The 18,297-nt window shown below is 52.0% G+C and overlaps 1 protein-coding gene across 1 annotated transcript in view; it reads left to right on the top strand.

Moving 5' to 3' along the window:
* The window catches only part of Nova2 (NOVA alternative splicing regulator 2), a 38,064-nt gene extending 27,115 nt beyond the window's left edge, over positions 1-10,949 (top strand). Inside the window, exon 4 of the mRNA XM_021642123.2 lies at positions 3,912-10,949. Coding sequence (XP_021497798.2) covers positions 3,912-4,994 — 1,083 coding nt within the window. The 3' untranslated portion in view covers positions 4,995-10,949. The remainder of the gene's footprint in view (positions 1-3,911) is intronic.
* The last annotated feature ends 7,348 nt before the right edge of the window (positions 10,950-18,297 follow it).

Genomic DNA, 18,297 nt, shown 5'->3' with positions numbered 1-18,297 from the left:
AGGCTGTGGTAGGAAGGTGCTAAGTTCCAGGACTGTGTGCATGGCGTGTGTTTCTGAGGGTAGGACGGGCAATTTAGAGGGACGCTGTCTCAAAAAAGAGGAAGACTCAGGGAGTAGCTCAGTGGCAGGAACCTGCCCAGCAGGTGTGAAGCCCTAGGTTGAATGCCCACTACCAGGCGAAACAGGGAGATGTGCAGCTCAAAGCCTTTTAGTATAAACACAGAGGTATGCATCCACCACCTGAGTTTAGAACACCTTCTCATCTCCCAATTTAGTCTTTAAGACGGTACCGCTGGGCACAGTGGCGTACGCCTGTGATCCCGGCAACTCAGGGATGCAAAGGCAGAAGCACCAGGTAGATCTCTGTGAGTTCCAGGCCAGCCTGATCTACAAATCGATTCCAGGACAGCCAAGGCTACACAGAGAAACCCTGTCTCAAAAACAAACCACCAATACAGTCAGTCTACCACTATTGTAGACCAAGCTGGCCTTGAACTCTTGGAGGCCTACTCTCCTCTGCCTCCCAAGTCCTGGGATTATAAACATGTGTGTCACCGTGCCCAGTTAAAACTATGTTTATGTTTTATTTTTGTTTCATTTTGTAAATTTTTGTTTGAACTTTAGGTTTTGCTTTGTTTATTTTGTTTTGAGATGAGGTTTCACTGTGTAGCCCAGGCTACCCTGGAACTCATGGTGCTACCACGGAAGCCCCTGAATGTTAGGATTACAGTCACGTGTCATCATGCCTGGCTTCCAAAAGAAATCCTTCAAGACAGTTTGCTACATTTCTTTATTTGTTAGGGAAAGTGTGTGTGTTTGTATTGGTATTGGGTCTCTCTTTCCGCCATGTGGGTACCAGGGATCAAACTCAGGTCCTGAGGCTTGGAGGCCAGTTCCTTTATTCACTGAGCCATTCCACCAACCCTCCAAAGAAACCTTGATCCCCTTAGCTGTGGCCCCTCGGTCTCCTCCCCAGCTGATCCTCTCTCCTCCTTAAGACACCCCTAAATCTGCTCTCTGTGTCCACGGAGTCTCCTGTCCTGGACACTTGTAGAAATAAAGTCATAAACTATAAAATCAAGCAGGGTGTGGTGATGTAAACCAACAATCCCAGAACTCAGGAAGTGGAGGTAGGGCGACAAGAAATCCTCAGCTGCACAGTGACCTGAGCTATGTGAAACCACATCTTTTCAGACAAAACAAACCTAGAGGGCTGGAGAGATGGCTGAGCAGTTAAGAGCACTGGATGCTCTTCCTGAGGACCCACGTTTAATTCCTGGCACCCACATGCTGTTCACAACCGTGTGTAACTCAGTCCCAGGAGATTGATACCTTCTGGCCTCTGCAGGCACCAGGGCATGCACATGCTATATATATATATACAGGAAAGCAACACACACACACACACACACACACACACACATATCTTTTTAAAGTAGAAGAATATGTGGCCAACCAGAGCCACCATCGAATTCCAGAATATTTCTACTATTCCTGTTGGCAGTCACCCAAGCCCTGTCTTGTAGCTTTAGTGTCCACTAACCTATTTTTGTGTGTTTCATGTGAGGTGAGGAGCCTGCTAAGCCCATAGCAGAAAAAGGACTGTCTTCCTCCTTTGCTCTCTCCCTCACTGACTTCAGGGTCTCTTAGCTAAACCACAGCTCCATGGATAGGATGACCGGGAAGCAAGCTCTTGGTGTCTGTCGGTCTTTGCCTCAGTTCTTAGATTACGGCATGCGCAGCTCTTAACGGAGGTGCTAGGTATTCGAACCCAGGGTCTTGGGACTGGAGAGTTGGCTCAGCTATTGAGAACTCGTCCCTCTTCTAGAGGATCTAGGTTCAGTTCTTAGCGGCATCTAACACGTGTCTGTAGCTTCAGTTCCCAGGGGTCTGCTGTCCTGTCCTGGCTTCTGAAGGCAGGATCCTGCTCCTACAGGAAAAACAGAGACACATAAAATAAAAATCTCTTTAAGGATTCATTTTTATTACTTTTGATTACATGGAGGTCTGTGTGTCGTATGTGCACATGAATGCAGGTACCTGTGGGGGCCAGAGGGGAGGATCCCTGCAGCTGGAGTTACACGTAGTTGTGAGCCACTTGATGTGTGAACCCCAACTTCAGTCCTCTGAAGGAGCAGCAAGCGCTCTTAACCACTGAGCCATCCCTCCTGCTCTCCAAACACTCTCCTGTCGCTGTGTGTTTGCATGTTCTGGATGTTCATGAAAACAAAACCATGTGACCTTTTACGTCTGGTTTCTTTCACTCAGTGTGTTTCCTAGCAGCATCCATGTTATAGCATGTGCTATGTCAGTATTTCATGTATATTTATTTCCCAATACTATCCCATTACACACATGGATTTTATTGCTCATATTTGATTGCTTTTATGGAGCTTTTTTTTAAAGATAGGAGACCAGGCCAGGGAGAGGGCTCGGTGGGTCAAGGCACGGGCCTTAGAAGCCTGGCAGCCTGAGCTGAAGCTTCTCCACAGAGAAAGGTGCATGTAGGTGGTGTGAGTGCCCTCTCACCTACACACACACACACACACACACACACACACACTTTAGGCTAAACACATTGTAGAAGAGATGGATGTAGTTCACAGCTGATAGCCCAGCACTGGAGTAGCAGAAGCAGACAGATCTCTGTGAGTTCAAAGACAGCCTGATCAATACAGCCCAAGACACTAAGGAGACCCTGTCTCAAAACAAAATAAAAAAAAAAAAATGAGGAAGAAACTAAATAACAGAGAAATAAAAGCCGGCCTCAGTGGCACATGCCTGTAATGCCAGCACTCAGGGAGACAGAAGCAGGCAGATCTCTATGAGTTCAAGGCCAGCCTGGTGTACTAAGAGAGTCCAAGGCTACACAGAGAAACACTGTCTCAAAAGGGAGAGAAGGGAAGAGAGAGAAAAGGAAGGCAATTTGTTGTAAATGAGGTGGAATCTTAATGTATAACTATTCAGATGGAACCACAGTGGAAGAAATGTCATTACCGTTCACACCGGGACTGCACAAAGCAATAAAGCTATAACAGAGTGACCCTCAGACTTCCTTTTTGTTTTGGGCTTTAAAAAAAAAAAAATGAGTCTCAAAGTGTAGGCCAGGCTAGCCCAGAACTCACTCTGTTGCCTAGGCTGGCCTTGCACTCATTGATCCTCTCATTTCAGCGGCCTGGCATTTGAAACCACACTTGCCCTGCTTACCTTTAAAAAAAACAAAAAACAAAAAACAAACTGTGTCTCCAAACAGAAACACACTGGTCAGGCTGTGGATTTTGGTGTAAGAGTCTGAGTGGGAAATCCCCTCAGGAGGCTGAGGCTGAGGATCATGAGTTCCCAGCCAGCCTAGGTGGAGAGAGGACAGCAGAGGGGAGAAGAAAGGGAGGGACGGAGGGAGAACTTTGTAAAGTCAGATTTGAAGGTTTGTAGTGGGAGGGGGAACTGGGAACCAGAGCACACCAAGGCAGAAGTTGGGAGTGATGGTGTGAGCTTGGAGCAGACACAAGATGGGCTCCCAGGGGACACCCGTTAATAAACGTTAATCTGCCACACAAGAGGAGGCATTTGAGGTCCCAGGGACGTGGGTCAGGGTGTCCGAGGGACTGTGTATTGGATTTTTTTCTCGCGAGACAGGGTCTTGCTTATGTATATATAGCTCAGGCCGACCTCGAACTTGACCTCCTCCTGCCTCCACCAGCTAAGGTGCTGGGATTACAGGCACGCAGCACTATACCCCGACAGATACTCCCGAATTCTCCTTTAGGAACTAATAGGGCTGTCGTGGCTTTTATTAGAGGACACACCCTGGAGGGCAGACAAAACAGAAACACAAAAACCCCAGGAACGATTTGAGCCGGCTGCGCACCTCCTTCTGCCCCCGCGCAGACGCTGTCTCTCTCCCCACGCAGGCCAAGCTCATCGTTCCCAACAGCACGGCGGGACTGATCATCGGTAAAGGGGGAGCGACCGTGAAGGCGGTGATGGAGCAGTCCGGCGCGTGGGTGCAGCTGTCGCAGAAGCCCGAGGGTATCAACCTGCAGGAGCGCGTGGTGACCGTGAGCGGCGAGCCCGAGCAGGTGCACAAGGCCGTGAGCGCCATCGTGCAGAAGGTACAGGAAGACCCGCAGAGCAGCAGCTGCCTCAACATCAGCTACGCCAACGTGGCGGGGCCCGTGGCCAACTCCAACCCCACCGGCTCGCCCTACGCCAGCCCGGCCGACGTGCTGCCCGCCGCGGCCGCCGCCTCCGCCGCCGCCGCCTCGGGTCTGCTGGGCCCCGCGGGGCTGGCGGGCGTGGGCGCCTTCCCCGCCGCGCTGCCCGCCTTCTCGGGCACCGACCTGCTGGCCATCAGCACGGCGCTTAACACGCTGGCCAGCTACGGCTACAACACCAACTCGCTCAGCCTGGGCCTCAACTCGGCCGCCGCCTCGGGCGTCCTGGCCGCGGTGGCCGCGGGCGCCAACCCCGCTGCCGCCGCCGCCGCCAACCTCCTGGCGTCCTACGCGGGCGACGCCGGGGCGGGGCCGGGGGCGGGGGCCGCCCCGCCGCCGCCACCGCCCCCCGGAGCGCTGGGCTCCTTTGCGCTGGCTGCGGCCGCCAACGGCTACCTTGGTGCGGGCGCGGGGGGCGCGGCCGGAGCGGGGGGCGCGCCCCTGGTGGCCGCCGCGGCTGCGGCCGGGGCTGCCGGCGGCTTCCTGACGGCCGAGAAGCTGGCGGCCGAGAGCGCCAAGGAGTTGGTGGAGATCGCGGTGCCCGAGAACCTGGTGGGGGCCATCCTGGGCAAAGGGGGCAAGACGCTGGTGGAGTACCAGGAGCTGACGGGCGCGCGCATCCAGATCTCCAAGAAGGGCGAGTTCCTGCCCGGCACACGGAACCGGCGGGTCACCATCACGGGCAGCCCCGCGGCCACGCAAGCCGCTCAATACCTCATCAGCCAGCGGGTCACCTACGAGCAGGGGGTGAGGGCCTCAAACCCGCAGAAAGTGGGATGAGGCCTGTGGTGTGCGTCCCCACCCCCTCCCGCTCCTCCTCTCCCCCCCCCCCTCCTCCTCTCCCAACTCCCGCCAGACTTCAGCTTGGTGTGACTCCTGCTTGGCTTGGGACGGGGCTGGGGTAGGCCTGGCTGCACCCTCCCTTCTGGTAGTCATAGGCAGGATTGAGTGACGTGACGGCTGAGGAGGGGGCTCTTGAGCCCCGCCCCCAGCTTTGAACTGACCCCTCCTCCCTCCCTCCCTGTGCTTGACTGGGCCTGACCCGCCTCTCCCAGGGTTCAGGTCTGTGTGATATCTGTATATATTGCATTTTGTTGATTTTAATAGAAAACAAAGCGTTATTTTCTCTTTCTTTCCCTCCTTTTTTTTTTCCTTTTTAACTTTTTCTTCTTGTTTTTGATAAGGACCCCCCTCCTTTATAAGATTTTTGTTAACATATGGGAGGAGGGGAGGGAGCCTTCAGGTCACCTGGAATAGGTGCCTCTCCCAAACACAACATCCTGCCTCTCTATTGCAGTTCCAGAACCTGGGAAGTGTCAGGAGTAGAGGCAGCCACCCAGGAGTCAGAGCTGAAATGAGGGGTTTGGAACATAGACCCCACCCCTGCCCGCCCCCTGGAGCCCCACATTTCCTTCGCTCCTCTATCCCCTGCAGTATGCCCTCGGTGGAAATGTGGTGGAAATGTAGCTCTCTTCCTCTTCGTTAAGCAGAGATATTCCTGCTGGGAACGATGCCAGCTCTGGAGTGCCTCAGTTCCTGCGAGCCACGCTGTTGTAAGGCTCAGGGGCAGCTGGCTGTGGCTTCTCGTGGCCTTCCCTAGAGGAACGAGGGTCCCTTTTGTGATGTCACTGAATCAAGTATTTATGGGGTGCTTCCAGTAACTCCCTATGATGTCTTAGGAAGTATTTCCTCAGAGGCTACTTGCTGCACTGGTTAGAGAAAAATCACTTCCTGTGAGGTCACAACCCAAAGACCTTTCTTCAAAGGTCACTTCTGTGATGCCAGGGGCGAGGGCATATACTTCCTATGGAATCTTGAGGTCACTTCCTGTGGCGTCATAGGGATGAAGCATGCGCTTCCTGTGTTGGACAGTGGCTAGTCCTTTGATCTTCCTCCTCCTCCTCCACTCCTCTTTGGTGGGTGTTGTCCCTGGGGGAGGGGGATCCCTGGGAAGAGACAGAGGATGGGACTTGGATCTAACATGGAGGTTCTAAGGAGGAAAAAAAAAAACAGTGCAAACAGTGCTGTGCTGTCAGGGTCAACTCCATCCAAACATACCATCTATGAACTTGCCTTGTCAGGTAAGATTGGGAGAAGCAGCTAGTGAAAATGATTGCTGAAGATTACCCTCTTCCCCTCCCTGCCTTTTGTGTGCATGCCTGTGTCTACGTGGCTTCATTTCATTGACGGATGAGCCGAATGTATGGTGGCTCTGTCAGGCCCGTGTGATCTGGTGTAGAGTTCAGTAAGCCTTGCCAAGCTGTGGGTGTCTCTGGCTGGAATGCCTAGCGTGGTCTGCCGAATTCGATGGGCTTGGTGGCTTCCAGGGATCGGTGTAGGTGATGTGCGAGAAGTCAGAAATACGCAGTGTGCTCAGCCTTAGGCTCAGAGGAGCTAGAAGACTCTGACGGAACTGTGATAAGCCAGGCTGCCCTGGGATTGTTCTAGGAGTGGCTCACTTGAGCTTGGTGGCTCTTGTCAACTCTGAAGACTGAGATTTCAGGGCCTGAAAAACCTATAGAGTAGGATCACTGAAAGGCACCTGTCCCCTCCCACCTCCAGGTCCTCCAACCCCAAGCAGGGTCCTCAGAACCCGGGCTCCATCATCAGCATCTCTTGGGGGAGGGGCACCCCGTGCCTGCTCCCTCCTCCATCAGTCCCCCTCCTAGGTCTTCCAGACCCTGCCCTTCTCCATGGCTTTGGGGCAACTGGCCTCCTTGCTTCTATCCCTACAAAGGAGCTGGGAGGAGGGAAAACCACCCACCCAGACAATGCCTGCTACCCCTGAAGCCTGGGAGACTCCCTACCCTGTGCTAGAGAGCCACCCCCAAATCAAAATGTGAAAATCCCTAGAAAGCAATAGCCTTCGAGGTACCTCGCACTGACCCCCAACCCCAGCCCTTCCACCGGAATGGGAGGCTATAGCTTGAGCACTGGGGTGACTTTTCCATGTCCTCATCTCCCCAGTGAGGGGCAGGCCCCATTTCCCTCACACACCCCCATCTCCCACCTCCTGTCGCTGCTGCCCCCTACCCCTCATCTCCACACTGAGCCCAGATGGGGATTTTAGTGCCAAAACAATTCTTGATACCACTTTGTACATATCTTCTACCATTTGGGGCTGTAGGGATTGGAGGTGGGGGCGGCCCACAGGGCCACTGCTCCCCTCCACCTCTTAAATGACCTTACAGTATTTCATAGTAGCTCCACCTTGCATGTGGGTAGTGAAGTATCTAGCTGGAATATCCCCTGTAAAGCCCCCAGGCCCCAAGAGGAGGGGAAGGAGTCCGGGGGAAGCAAGGTCTGGGATGGGTGGGTGGAATACAGAGACCATTTGCAAATGCCCTAGGCTGGAGTCTGGGCCCAATACTCCTTTCACACCGAGAAAGTATCCTGGGGGAGGGCGGGCTGTGTGATGTGCCTGTCCCTATTAACACTTTTTGGGGATCCGTTACCCCTCCAGCCAGGGCTATCTGAAAGGTGGTTTGCTGCCTTTGTAAGCTGGTCCACTCACAGTGCTGGTGGGTGGGAGCTGTGGGCCTCCCACTTGACCCAGTTGGCGCTGGGAAATTCCATCATCTCCCCTACCCCTTGAAAGTCCCTTCTGCAAAGTAACCTCAGTCTTTCTGTGCTGTAGTTGGTCCAGAAGGGACACAGATGCGGGCCAGGGATGAGAATTATTTTTAAAATAATAGCAAAACCCATCTCCTCCTCTTTACCCATTAGCCAGTCAGATCTCAAAGGATCTGAGGGGGCTCCTTGCATCCCACTCTTCAGCACCCAGTAGGTGCTTAATAAGTTAGTAAGTGTTGCCTGCATTGAATTGTCTCTTCATCTCCCCTCCAGCTTCTAATACCTTCCCCAGCATTCTCCCCTCTCTTTATTTCTCTGCCTCCCTAAGGCCCACTGGGTTTTCCTCCTGTGACCCCCACACCCGCCCTCACACTGTTCTCTGTCCTGTCTCTATCTTTGTCTGTCTTTTTCCCCTCCTAAATTCTCAACTCTTTCATTTCCCCTTGAAAAGCAAAAAGTGCCAAACTTCCTTGGAACTGAGCCGATCTGGGGGGAGAGGATCTCAGATGGTGGGAAGGAGACCCCTTAATTAAGAGGGGGCCCCTTAAGAGGCAAAAAAAAAACACCTTCGGACGCTGAGCTAAATTGGACCCCCTTCCTCGTTCCTCTCAACCTGAGTTTTTTCTTAGAATCTTTATAAGAAAAAAAGAAAAAGAAAAAGAGAAAAAAAAAACTAATTTTCAACTAACCCCTACCTTTTTGGATTCCCCTCCCCAAATTCCACCAGCCAAGGAGAACCCCTTTTGCCTCTTTCTCGGCAAATCCATAGAAATTGGGGACGGATAAGACAGTGTCCGTCCTCTTTTGCTGGCCTAACGGGGTAGTCGCTGCGGAGGGACCTCAAAGTATTTATGACAAGAGGGGTTCCAAAGTGCCAAATTCACCTTCTCCATCCTGTCCTGGGCAGGGCTCTGAGCCAGCCTGCCCAGTCATCATTTTTGCCCTCTGCCAGCCATCTCTACAAGGGCAAGGAAAATTTGCTGCAATAATTAGTAGGGCGGGGATCGGACGGCAAGGATTTTGCCGCCTCTGTTTGTACTGAACTTGGAGGTGGGAATTTATGGGATCGTGGCAAGAGTCGTCTTACTGGTCCTATACTTGGAACCACTTGTTTCCCCGTGGTATTTTTTCCCTCCACTCTTGACCAAATCCCTTGGAATATCTGCGCTCCTCCATCCCATCCCGACCCCGTTCTGTTTCATCTGCCTGTCCCTGTGGCCTACACCGTCCGTATTACTTTATGGCTAGTTGGTTTCCAACTGTTTAAAAAAATGAGGAGGGTTTCCCTTGCATGGACTCTTGCCGTTTCCAACCTAAGCTAGCAGGTTAATTGGCAAACCCGTTCGCCAGTCCAGGTGTCCAGGAGGCCCCGCTAGCTCGCACACCTGTCGGACAGCCAGACAGGCCTTCTCTGTACCTAATGCATCCGCCCCCAAGCGCCATCCGGAATCACCTTCGTGAAAACCTTCGTGGGGGAGGACAGAGTCGCAATACCCAGGTCCGGGCCAGAGAAGCCTGATCTGCGCTTTGTGGAGTGTGGACACCCGTCCTTGCCGTCCGAGCCCTCTCCACACCACAGTCTGCGGTCTGGATGTCCCAGCTGGTGTGTGCGGTCCCTCGGGTCCCCAGGCTCTCACCAGCAGCAGAGTCGACTGCCTGCTGAGGGGCAGGAGGGAGGGGAAGTCTCTGGAAGGTGGTGGTGGTGGTGAAGACTGCTGGTTTTTAACCCCTTCTCAGCCAGTCTAGGACACGCGTCTCCTTAGAATTAATGTAGGGAGACCCTCCTCCTTCCTCCCTCCCCCCTCCCATCCCCACAAAACCACCAACCTCTCATCTTCTAAGTGACTCCATCACCACCGGCCACCACTGGAACCTGCGGCCTCATTGCTCCAGCCCGCCCCCACTCGACCGTCAGACTCATCGAACTCTTGATTAACCCTTTCTGTGTTCATCCCACGGAAAACTTGTGTGTCCGGCAGGGAGGCCAGGGGGTGGACGCTAAGGGCAGTTGCTTATCTTTCCTCCATCTCCTCCCAGCGCCCATGCCTCCCCATCCCATGTCCCCATCCTCAGCCCTCACCCCTGAGGATCTGCCTCTCCCAGGGGCACAGGGATCCTCTGGAAATACCTTTGCTGTTTGGCTTTGCAAAGGCGGGTCTAGGGGTCGTGGTCTCCCCAGCGGAGCGCGCACTCCGACTGTCCTCCTCTTCGCCTCCACCCACTCCCCACGCCTTCACTGTAAATAGTCACTTTTGTACTTGGTTTGAGCCAGGCGACGTGGGGAGTCTCTCTCTCTCTCCCTCTCTCTGTCTCCCCCCCTCCCCTTCTTTTTTATTTGTGTTGGCATCTCAGCTACTGGAGGCATGGTCCACATCCCGGTTCGATTTGGGAGGAGCCCAAGGTGTGTTCCGCCAAAATGCTGAGGATTTCAAGAAAACAGTATTAGTTCTGAAAGGGCTGGGATACACAGATCCCCCTGTGCGGGAGAGGGAAGGCTCTGTTCTCCAGATCTGTGAAATGGGCTCATCCTCCAATCTCCCTGAAGAACCTTGGAGGGACCGAGAGTTGAATCTCTCCTCCACTTCCTCTGGTGGAGGCGGGCGCGAAAAGAATGGCTCTGGGATGGGGTTGTCTTTGGAGAAAAGACTGGGAATCCTTCCTGGGACCTGACGCTACTCTCTGCTAGGCTTGTTTTCTTGCAAAGAGGTAGTCAGATGAACGTCTGAGATCCCTTTCTAACCTTTAAGGAACAGGTCCAAGCCCCGCGGCTGGCCTGCCTGCTGCCTCTGCGCTGCATTCCAGTTTGGTGGTGGGGTGGACAGTAAAGTGGCCATGCCTCCAGTTTCTCCATTCAACCCCCTCTTAGCCGATTTCCTTCCATCCTCTTCGACCAGCGCCGCCGACCACTTCCTCTCCGCCACCTCCAGAAGCTCTTGGCTGGGGTCACCGCACTCTCCTCCCCTTCCCCCCATCGCCATGCCTGGGCCACGCCCACCTCTCCCACCCACTCACCCACCCACCCCAGTGTCCGCTGTGTGACCTAGTGCACCGTGTATTAGCTTCCATGGACCCACCCACCCCCCGCCCCCACCACACCCCTCCCCCACCCCTCCTCCCTCGGCGACTTCACCTTTTTTTGCCGCGATAAACGTCATCTCAGCATCTGTGTCTAATGTTGTCTTTTTTGCTTGGCATCACACACGCCTTCTTAACCCATCCCCTTTCCTCTCCCTCCTCCCTGGCACCTCCACCCTCATCCTCAACTCTTTCCCCCTCCTCCCCTTCATCCCACACCCAGGGCTCTGGGCTTTTAGGGGAGGGGGGATCTTTAAGGATGGTACCAGAGGAGGGAGGGCTGTGTTGTTTTCTCTGAATTGCGTGAACAAATGAGAGTCAGCATGGCCGAAGACAGGAAGTGCTTCAAGGTTGCAGTTTCAATGTCCAGTCCTGGGAGCCAGGGTTCCCACCAGCCACACATACACAGAACCCACAGACAGCTCCTGGACGCCCGTGTCCATGAGGAGCAGCTCCTACAGTCCAGCTGCACCAGGATAGCCCACGGGGGCCAGGTGCTTGGAGTGTGTGAGGCCCCAGTTCAGATTCCCAAGACTTTGCCCATCTGAGCCACCAGCTTGCCAACTGTAGAATGGAAACAATTTTTAAATGTTATTTCTACATCAATGGTTTATGCTTGGATTTAATACATCATTCACTTTTTAAAGAGTTTATTAAGCACCTACTATGTGTAAGGCACTGTTCTAAGTGCCAGAGTTAGAAAAATGAACTAAACAGACCCAACGCCTTCAGGGAATGTGTGTTCTACTGGAATTCAAATTCGTTCTTAGCCTTAACTCTGGCACACAGCACACAGAACACACACACACAAATCCGGGAACTTCAGGCCATCAGCCAGAGGGGTAAGTCTGGCAAACACGGAACCTGTTCCCAACCCCTGAACAGCGTTTGCATTTGCGTGGGAAACGCTGGCTTGAGAAAATGCAAGGTTTCACCAGGCATGGAGGTGCAGGTTTGTGATCCCAGCACTGGAAGGATAAGGCAAGAGGATTGATCGGCAAGAATTGAAAGCCAGCTTGGGGGTGCTGAGGGCTTGAAGGCCAACCTGAGCTATATGTAATGAGTTCCCGGCCAGGCTGAGTTACATAGCAAGACCCTGTCTCAGAAAGCTAAAGAAAAAGAAGAAAATAAATCCAAGGTGGCATGCAGCTGCCTTCAGAAGCAAGCCTTCATGGGTGTGGGGTAGCACAGTCCATTCCCAGCCTGCACTCTGCCCTTGTGTTAATTGGCCCTCCCCTAGATAAACTGGAGGAGGCAACTCTTGAGTTATGCCCACATTTCGGAGGTTACCCCGAAGCTGGGCAGGTGAGGGTGTACCAAGCAAGGAAATCTGACACGGAGACAGATGGTCGGAGATGGTATAGGGGGCACACTCTGAACCTGGGGCTAGCGAGGGGTGTCCAGGACCCCTCCCATCCTCTCTGTGGCCAAGTCTCCACAACTGGAAAGCATCTTTCTTTAGGTGTATTTATCTTCTGGAAAATCATATAAGGAAGGGTGCCATGTGTCAACCAATCCATCAGCATCTACCAACACTGTTCGTAACAGGGGATGGTTAGCTCCAGCTATACAACCCCTCCAGTTATAAAATAGAAAACTCAAAAGAGGAGAGGATGGAAGGAAAGAGAGGCTGGAGGCTCAGACCTCAACGGGGCTGAAGAGAAGGACAGACCGAAAAATGGGTATCAACTGGTTGAGGCTTCCGTCATCCATGAATTTGTTCATTCAGCCCACAAACATTTATTACCAGCGTTGGGTGGTATAGATCTATAATCTCAGCTACTTGGGAGGCTGAAGAAAGAGGTTTGGAAGAAAGTTCAAGCCTTGTCTGGGCTACACAACTTAGTGAAATCCTGTTTCAAAGTTATAAGATTGGCTGATATGTAACTCAGTGGTAGAGCCCTGCCTAGAATCCCCCAGTGAGGGGCTTGGGATGTGCCTCAACCATCAGGCTTCAATTCCCACGTTTGGTTCCCAGGCATTGCACACAAGCGGATCTCAGTGAATTTGAGGCCAGCATAGTCTACTCAGAGAGCTCAGGCCAGACACAGCTACATAGTTTCAAAAAATAAATAAACTAAAAGTCCACCTGTAACCTCGGCATTTGCCAGGTGAAGCAGAGAGGATTTTCAGTTCAAGGGCAGCTTCAGCTAGAGAACAAGTTCAAGGTCAGCATGGCCTACAGAAGGCTTTGCAGGGCTGCAGGCACGCCGGAAACATAGTAAGCCTGCTGCCAGTTCCGATACATGGATCCCTATCCGCTCAACTCCCAGCACACAGTAGGGCCTCAAAAGACTGTCATGCTGTAAATCACAGGCACCTGTGATCCTGACCTGTAACTGTCAGGAAATATTTCCAGGCAGAGCCACGTCAGGAAGATTGACTTTCCACTGGAAGGGAGTGGGGCACCGTGGGGTTAGTTCCCGTTCTGACGTGGGGACCCTCTGCTGACAAAATGGAAAGGAAAGAGGAGGTAGGACAAAAGTGAGGAGGGCAGCCGGGGCAGGTGATGTTCCCGAAGAGAAATGAAGGAACACTGCAGAGAAGTTGCCTGGACGGGAAGATCAGTCTAGAGAGAGGGCTAGAACGGCAGCAGAAGGAAAAGGTTGTCCAGGTCATGGCGTATCACGCTGGAGCCAAGTCATTCATTCAGATATGACTAATCCCAGCATTCAGGATGCTGAGACCTGGGATTGACAGTGCCAGGCCATCCTGGGCAGTACCCGGAGCAACACTGTAAGACCCTGGAGAGGGAGTGGGGCGGGGGAGGGGCGACAGACAGACAAGAAATGACCCTCCCAGGTGAGTTTCCACTCTCCCTGGGCGACAGGCAGCGCCCACACTGGCTAGGCCATCAAGCTGCCTCCCCCTCCACAGACACAGGTTAGACAGCCAAGCTTCCAACTGAAGCGTCTGATCGTTGAGGCCAAACTCCAGCCACGCAGCTTCCTGGGAAATGTAGTTTTAGCCTTCTGCCTAGGCTGTCACAGGCCAGGGCGCTAACCAAGGGATAAGAGCTAGCGAGCCCGTTTCTCCACATTATTGCACACACCCTCCCTGTGTGTGAACCTGTTTACACCTGTCTCTCATGTCCAGTCTTTCTGTGAATCTCTCTCTGGTTTTAGTTTTTTGTTTGTTTGTTTTGCTTTCAGAACATACTTATTCTTTGGCAATTCCATGCTTGTACTTGTATACAATGTATCTTGATCATATCCTCCCACCCTTCACCTCTGACCTCCCACTCCCACAGCACCCCTAGACATCTGGCAACAGAATACCTCTCACCTTCATGTCCTCTCCTTTTGTTGTTTGGTTTTTTTGTTGTTGTTGGTTTTGGGGGTGTTTGTTTGTTTGTTTGTTTTTTGAGGTATGGTCTCACTGTGTAGCCCTGGCTATCCTGGAGCTCACTTTGTAGACCAGGCTGGCCTCTAACTCACAGAGATCCGCCCACCTCTGCCTTCTGAGTGCTGGGATTAAACATGTACACCACACGCTGCTGTCTTTTTAACTAGGAACCTGTGGAGTGAGTAGGTGCTGATGAGTGCAGGGGCCTGAACTGAAGTCTAGAAGAATAGGAAGTGCTCTTAACTGCTAAGCCATCTCTCCAGCACCAACACCTCCTTTCTGAGGCAGCGTCTCGCTTCTCTTTCTGAATCCCTGGCTGGCCTAGAGCTCTCTGTGTAGACCAGCCTGGCCTGGAGGTGACAGCTCCTCCAGCCTCCGCCTCTGGCTAACGGCCTCGGCTGCTGCACCAGGCCCAGGCTCCAGCTCTGTTGCTAAGTGAGTTTCCCTCTTCACCTTCATCCCCTTTTAGCTACACCTGAATCTCAGAGCCCTAAAGGATGAGGAGCAGAGGGGGAGAGGATTGGTGAGAGGTGTCCTGGGCTGAAATCTTTGTTTCCCAGATTAACTCCCTCTGCAATGGGGATGCTCAGGACCGGGTGCTGAAAGGAGCACCAAGCTAGCCTGTACTAGAGTGGCCCAAAGAAGTGAAGAGAGTTGGGTCATAGCCAGGCTCTCAGTCAGCCAACTGTAAGTGACCACTAAGCCTGCCCTATGAAGACTGTGACCACCTCAACCTGGCTCCTTTACCCAGTAAGCTTCAACTTGTGGGGAAACACAGACCCATCCTTCAAAACTGAATATAGGCATCGGAAAATATTTAGTAAGCACCTACTGTTCTAGACAGTCAGCGTGCGACAGAAACGGTGGAGGGGGGATGGCACCAAAAGAGCAGGGGGCAGCATCTCACACCTATAGTTCTAGGACTTGAAAGGCTGAGGCAGAAGGATTGTCTTGAACTCAAACCAGGCTAGGCTACCTGGTGAATTCAAGGCCAGCCTGGGCTACAAAGTAAGACCCAGTTAAAAAAATAAAAAAAATTGGAGGAGGGCTGGTCAGGCAGTGGTGGTACACACTTTTAATCCCAACACCCTGGAGGCAGAGGCAGGCAGATCTCGGAGTTTGAGGCCAGCCTAGACTACAGAGTGAGTTCCAGGACAGCCAGGGCTACACAGAGAAACCCTGGGTTGGGGGCTGCAGGGAAACACAGGGAGGGGCTGAGGTGATGCTTCAGAAGATACAACTCTTACCAATCAAGTGAGGAAACTGGGGCTGGATCGCTCAGTAGTGAGGCGTGGTGGCTGTTCTTGTAGCTGAGTTCCATTCCCAGCACCCACGTGGTGGCTCACAGTCATCTTTACGCCCACATCCAGGGGATCAGACACCTCCTGGCCCCCACACCAGCAAGTGTGAAACTTCAGTTTGGATTCCTAGAACCCGTTGAAAATCCAGACAGGAAGGAAGGCCTGCCTGGGATCCTCCACTTCCGAGGTGGAGGCAGGACTCCTGGGGGTAAAGGGCCTAGCTAGACTATGCCATCCAGGAAGACGCCTGACATTGACCTCTGATCACCACAGGCATTCATAAACTCTTGCACACACTCCTGCAACACATGTCATGTTCACACACACATGTAGACACAGAAACACAGACACAAGTGCAAAAGAGAAGCCAAAAAAGAGAAAGAGAAAGGAGGAAGGGCAGGAGGGATGGAGGGTGGGAAGGCAGGATGGTTCCCGTTTCAAGTCTCCCTGGTGCTGGAATTAGAGGCACAAGCCCCCACAACAAGCTAGCTTTTGATCGGAAGGAAGAAAGAGAGTGTCAAAGACGGAAGGAAAGAAAGGGAGAAAGGAGGGGGAAGAAGGAAAGATGGAAGGATGGGGATTGGGCTAAGGAGTGGAGGTAAACATGGGTTGTGAAAGGCCATCAAGATGTCTGGGTGCGGGTGGGGGGAGGGTGCGTTCCTCAAAACCAGAGTTTGGTCCTTAGAGCCCGTCCTCGTAAAGACAGAAGGGGAGAAGAGACCGCTACATGTGTGCTGTGGCGCACAGGCACACACACTGCACATGTATGCAGTGCTCATAATAATAATAAAGAACTCGGGGTGGGGTGAGGAAGATGGGAGCTGGAGTCAAGACCCTGCTTGCAGTGAGACTCAAGATGGAGGCTTGATAATCTAAGGATTGCGGCCAAGGTCAGCAGGGCTAAGAGTTACAGCCGAGGTCCTGGTGAATCTCTGAGGGTCAGGGCCTGGGTTAAGGGTTCAGTTTAGGGAATGGCTAAATTAGGGACATCAGATCAGAGCGGGAATGGCCCCGGGGCTAGAGAGATGGTTCAGCCGTTAAGAGCGACGGCTGCTCTTCCAGAGGTCTGGAACTCAATCTCTAGCAACCACATGGTGGCTCGCGACCATCCATAACAGGGTCTGATCCCTTCTTTAGACTTGCGTTAGCAGAGCAGGCAGCGAGCATTCTCCTCCATGGCCTCTGTATCAGCTTCTGCCCCCACATTTCTTCGCAGTGTGAGTTCCTGCCCAGGCTTCCTTCTCAGTAACACTGAGTAACACTGACTGTTACTCAGGATATAAGAGTAATAAAACCTTTTAAAAAGAGAGAATTCACCTTGCATGGGGGTGCACACTTTTAATCCCAGCACTTGGAAGGCAGAGGCAGGGGGATCTCTGTGAGTTTGATGAGGCCAGCCTGATCTACAAAATGAGTCCAGGATAGCCAAGGCTATTCTACAAAGAAACCCTCTGTCAAGAGAGAGGAGAGAGGGAGAGAGAGCTCAGAAGAGTTCAGAGACAGAAGCAGCAGCAGGTTTGTGAGAGAGATGTTACAGAGGCACCAGGAGACTTAGGCCACAGGATCTGAGACTCAGGCTGGCAGAGGATGACCTTAATGAGGCAGAAATGTGCGTTAAGACTACAGTGAAGTAGTCTGGTGGAGTGGATCACACCTTTAACCCCAGTGCTAGGTAGACAGAAGCAAGGGGACCTCTATGAGTGAGTTCAAGGCTAGTCTAGTCTACACAGTGAGTTCCAGGCTAGCCAGGGCTACATAGTAAGACCTTGTCTTAACAAACAAACAAACAAACAAACAGAGATGATGGTGACAGTAGAACTAGTGTAGGGTGGGGTTTACTGTGCGTACAAGATTCAGACTGGTGCCTTAGTCAGAGTCTCCCTCAGCTCTGTAGCCCAGGCTATCCTAGAACTCTGTAACCCAAGCTAGCCTCAAAGTCACAGCCTCTCAGGTGCTGGAATAACAAGAGTGAGTCATCATGCTTGGCGGTTGAAATACAACTTTTTATAGTGTGAGAAAGTTTCTCATTATGTAGCCCCAGCTGGCCTGAGCAGGCTAGGTCAGGTTGCTGTGCAGACCAGGCTGGCTTCAAACTCATAGAAATCCACCTGCCTCTGCCTCTCAAGCGCTGGGGTTAAAGGTGTGTGCCTTTATGCCTCACTCTTACTGTTTTTCTTTCTGTTCTTTTTTTTTTTCAGTTTTGTTTATTTTAATTTATGTGTATTTTAATTTATGTCTTTATTACATATATGTCTGTGCTCCATGTGTGTGCAATACTAACAGAGTCCAGAAGAGGGTATTGGAATTACAGAGGATTGTAAACTACCAGACTCTTAACAGCTGAGGCATCTCTTTTTCCTTTCCTTTCTTTTCTTTTTTTTTTTTTCCTTTCCTTTTCTTTTCTTTTCATTCTTTCTGTTTATTTTGTAAAGGATGTCACTATAAAGCCCTGGATAGCCTGACTCATTATATAGACCAGGATGGCCTGAAATCACAAAGATCAGCCTGTTTCTGCCTCCTGAGTGTTGGGATTAAAGACATGCTACCATGCCATTCTCCTTTAAAAAAAAAAAAATCAATAGATTAAGTATTTTTTTTTTTCTTCTTAAACTTTTTCTTTCTGAGACAGGATCTCACACTGTAGCCCAACTCACGCCCTGGTCCCAGACTCATAATTCTGCCCCAGCCCCTTGAGTGCTGCTGGGGTTATAGCTGTGCCTCACAAGACCTAGCTTGCTTTCCTTAAAACTTTATTTGTTTGTTTGTTTGTTTGTTTATCCTAAAGACAA

This window comes from Meriones unguiculatus, chromosome 1 (assembly GCF_030254825.1).
Source record: "Meriones unguiculatus strain TT.TT164.6M chromosome 1, Bangor_MerUng_6.1, whole genome shotgun sequence".
NCBI classification, from domain to species: domain Eukaryota; kingdom Metazoa; phylum Chordata; class Mammalia; order Rodentia; family Muridae; genus Meriones; species Meriones unguiculatus.
Note: the sequence above shows the minus strand (reverse complement) of the source record. Positions and strands in the feature narration are given on the sequence as shown.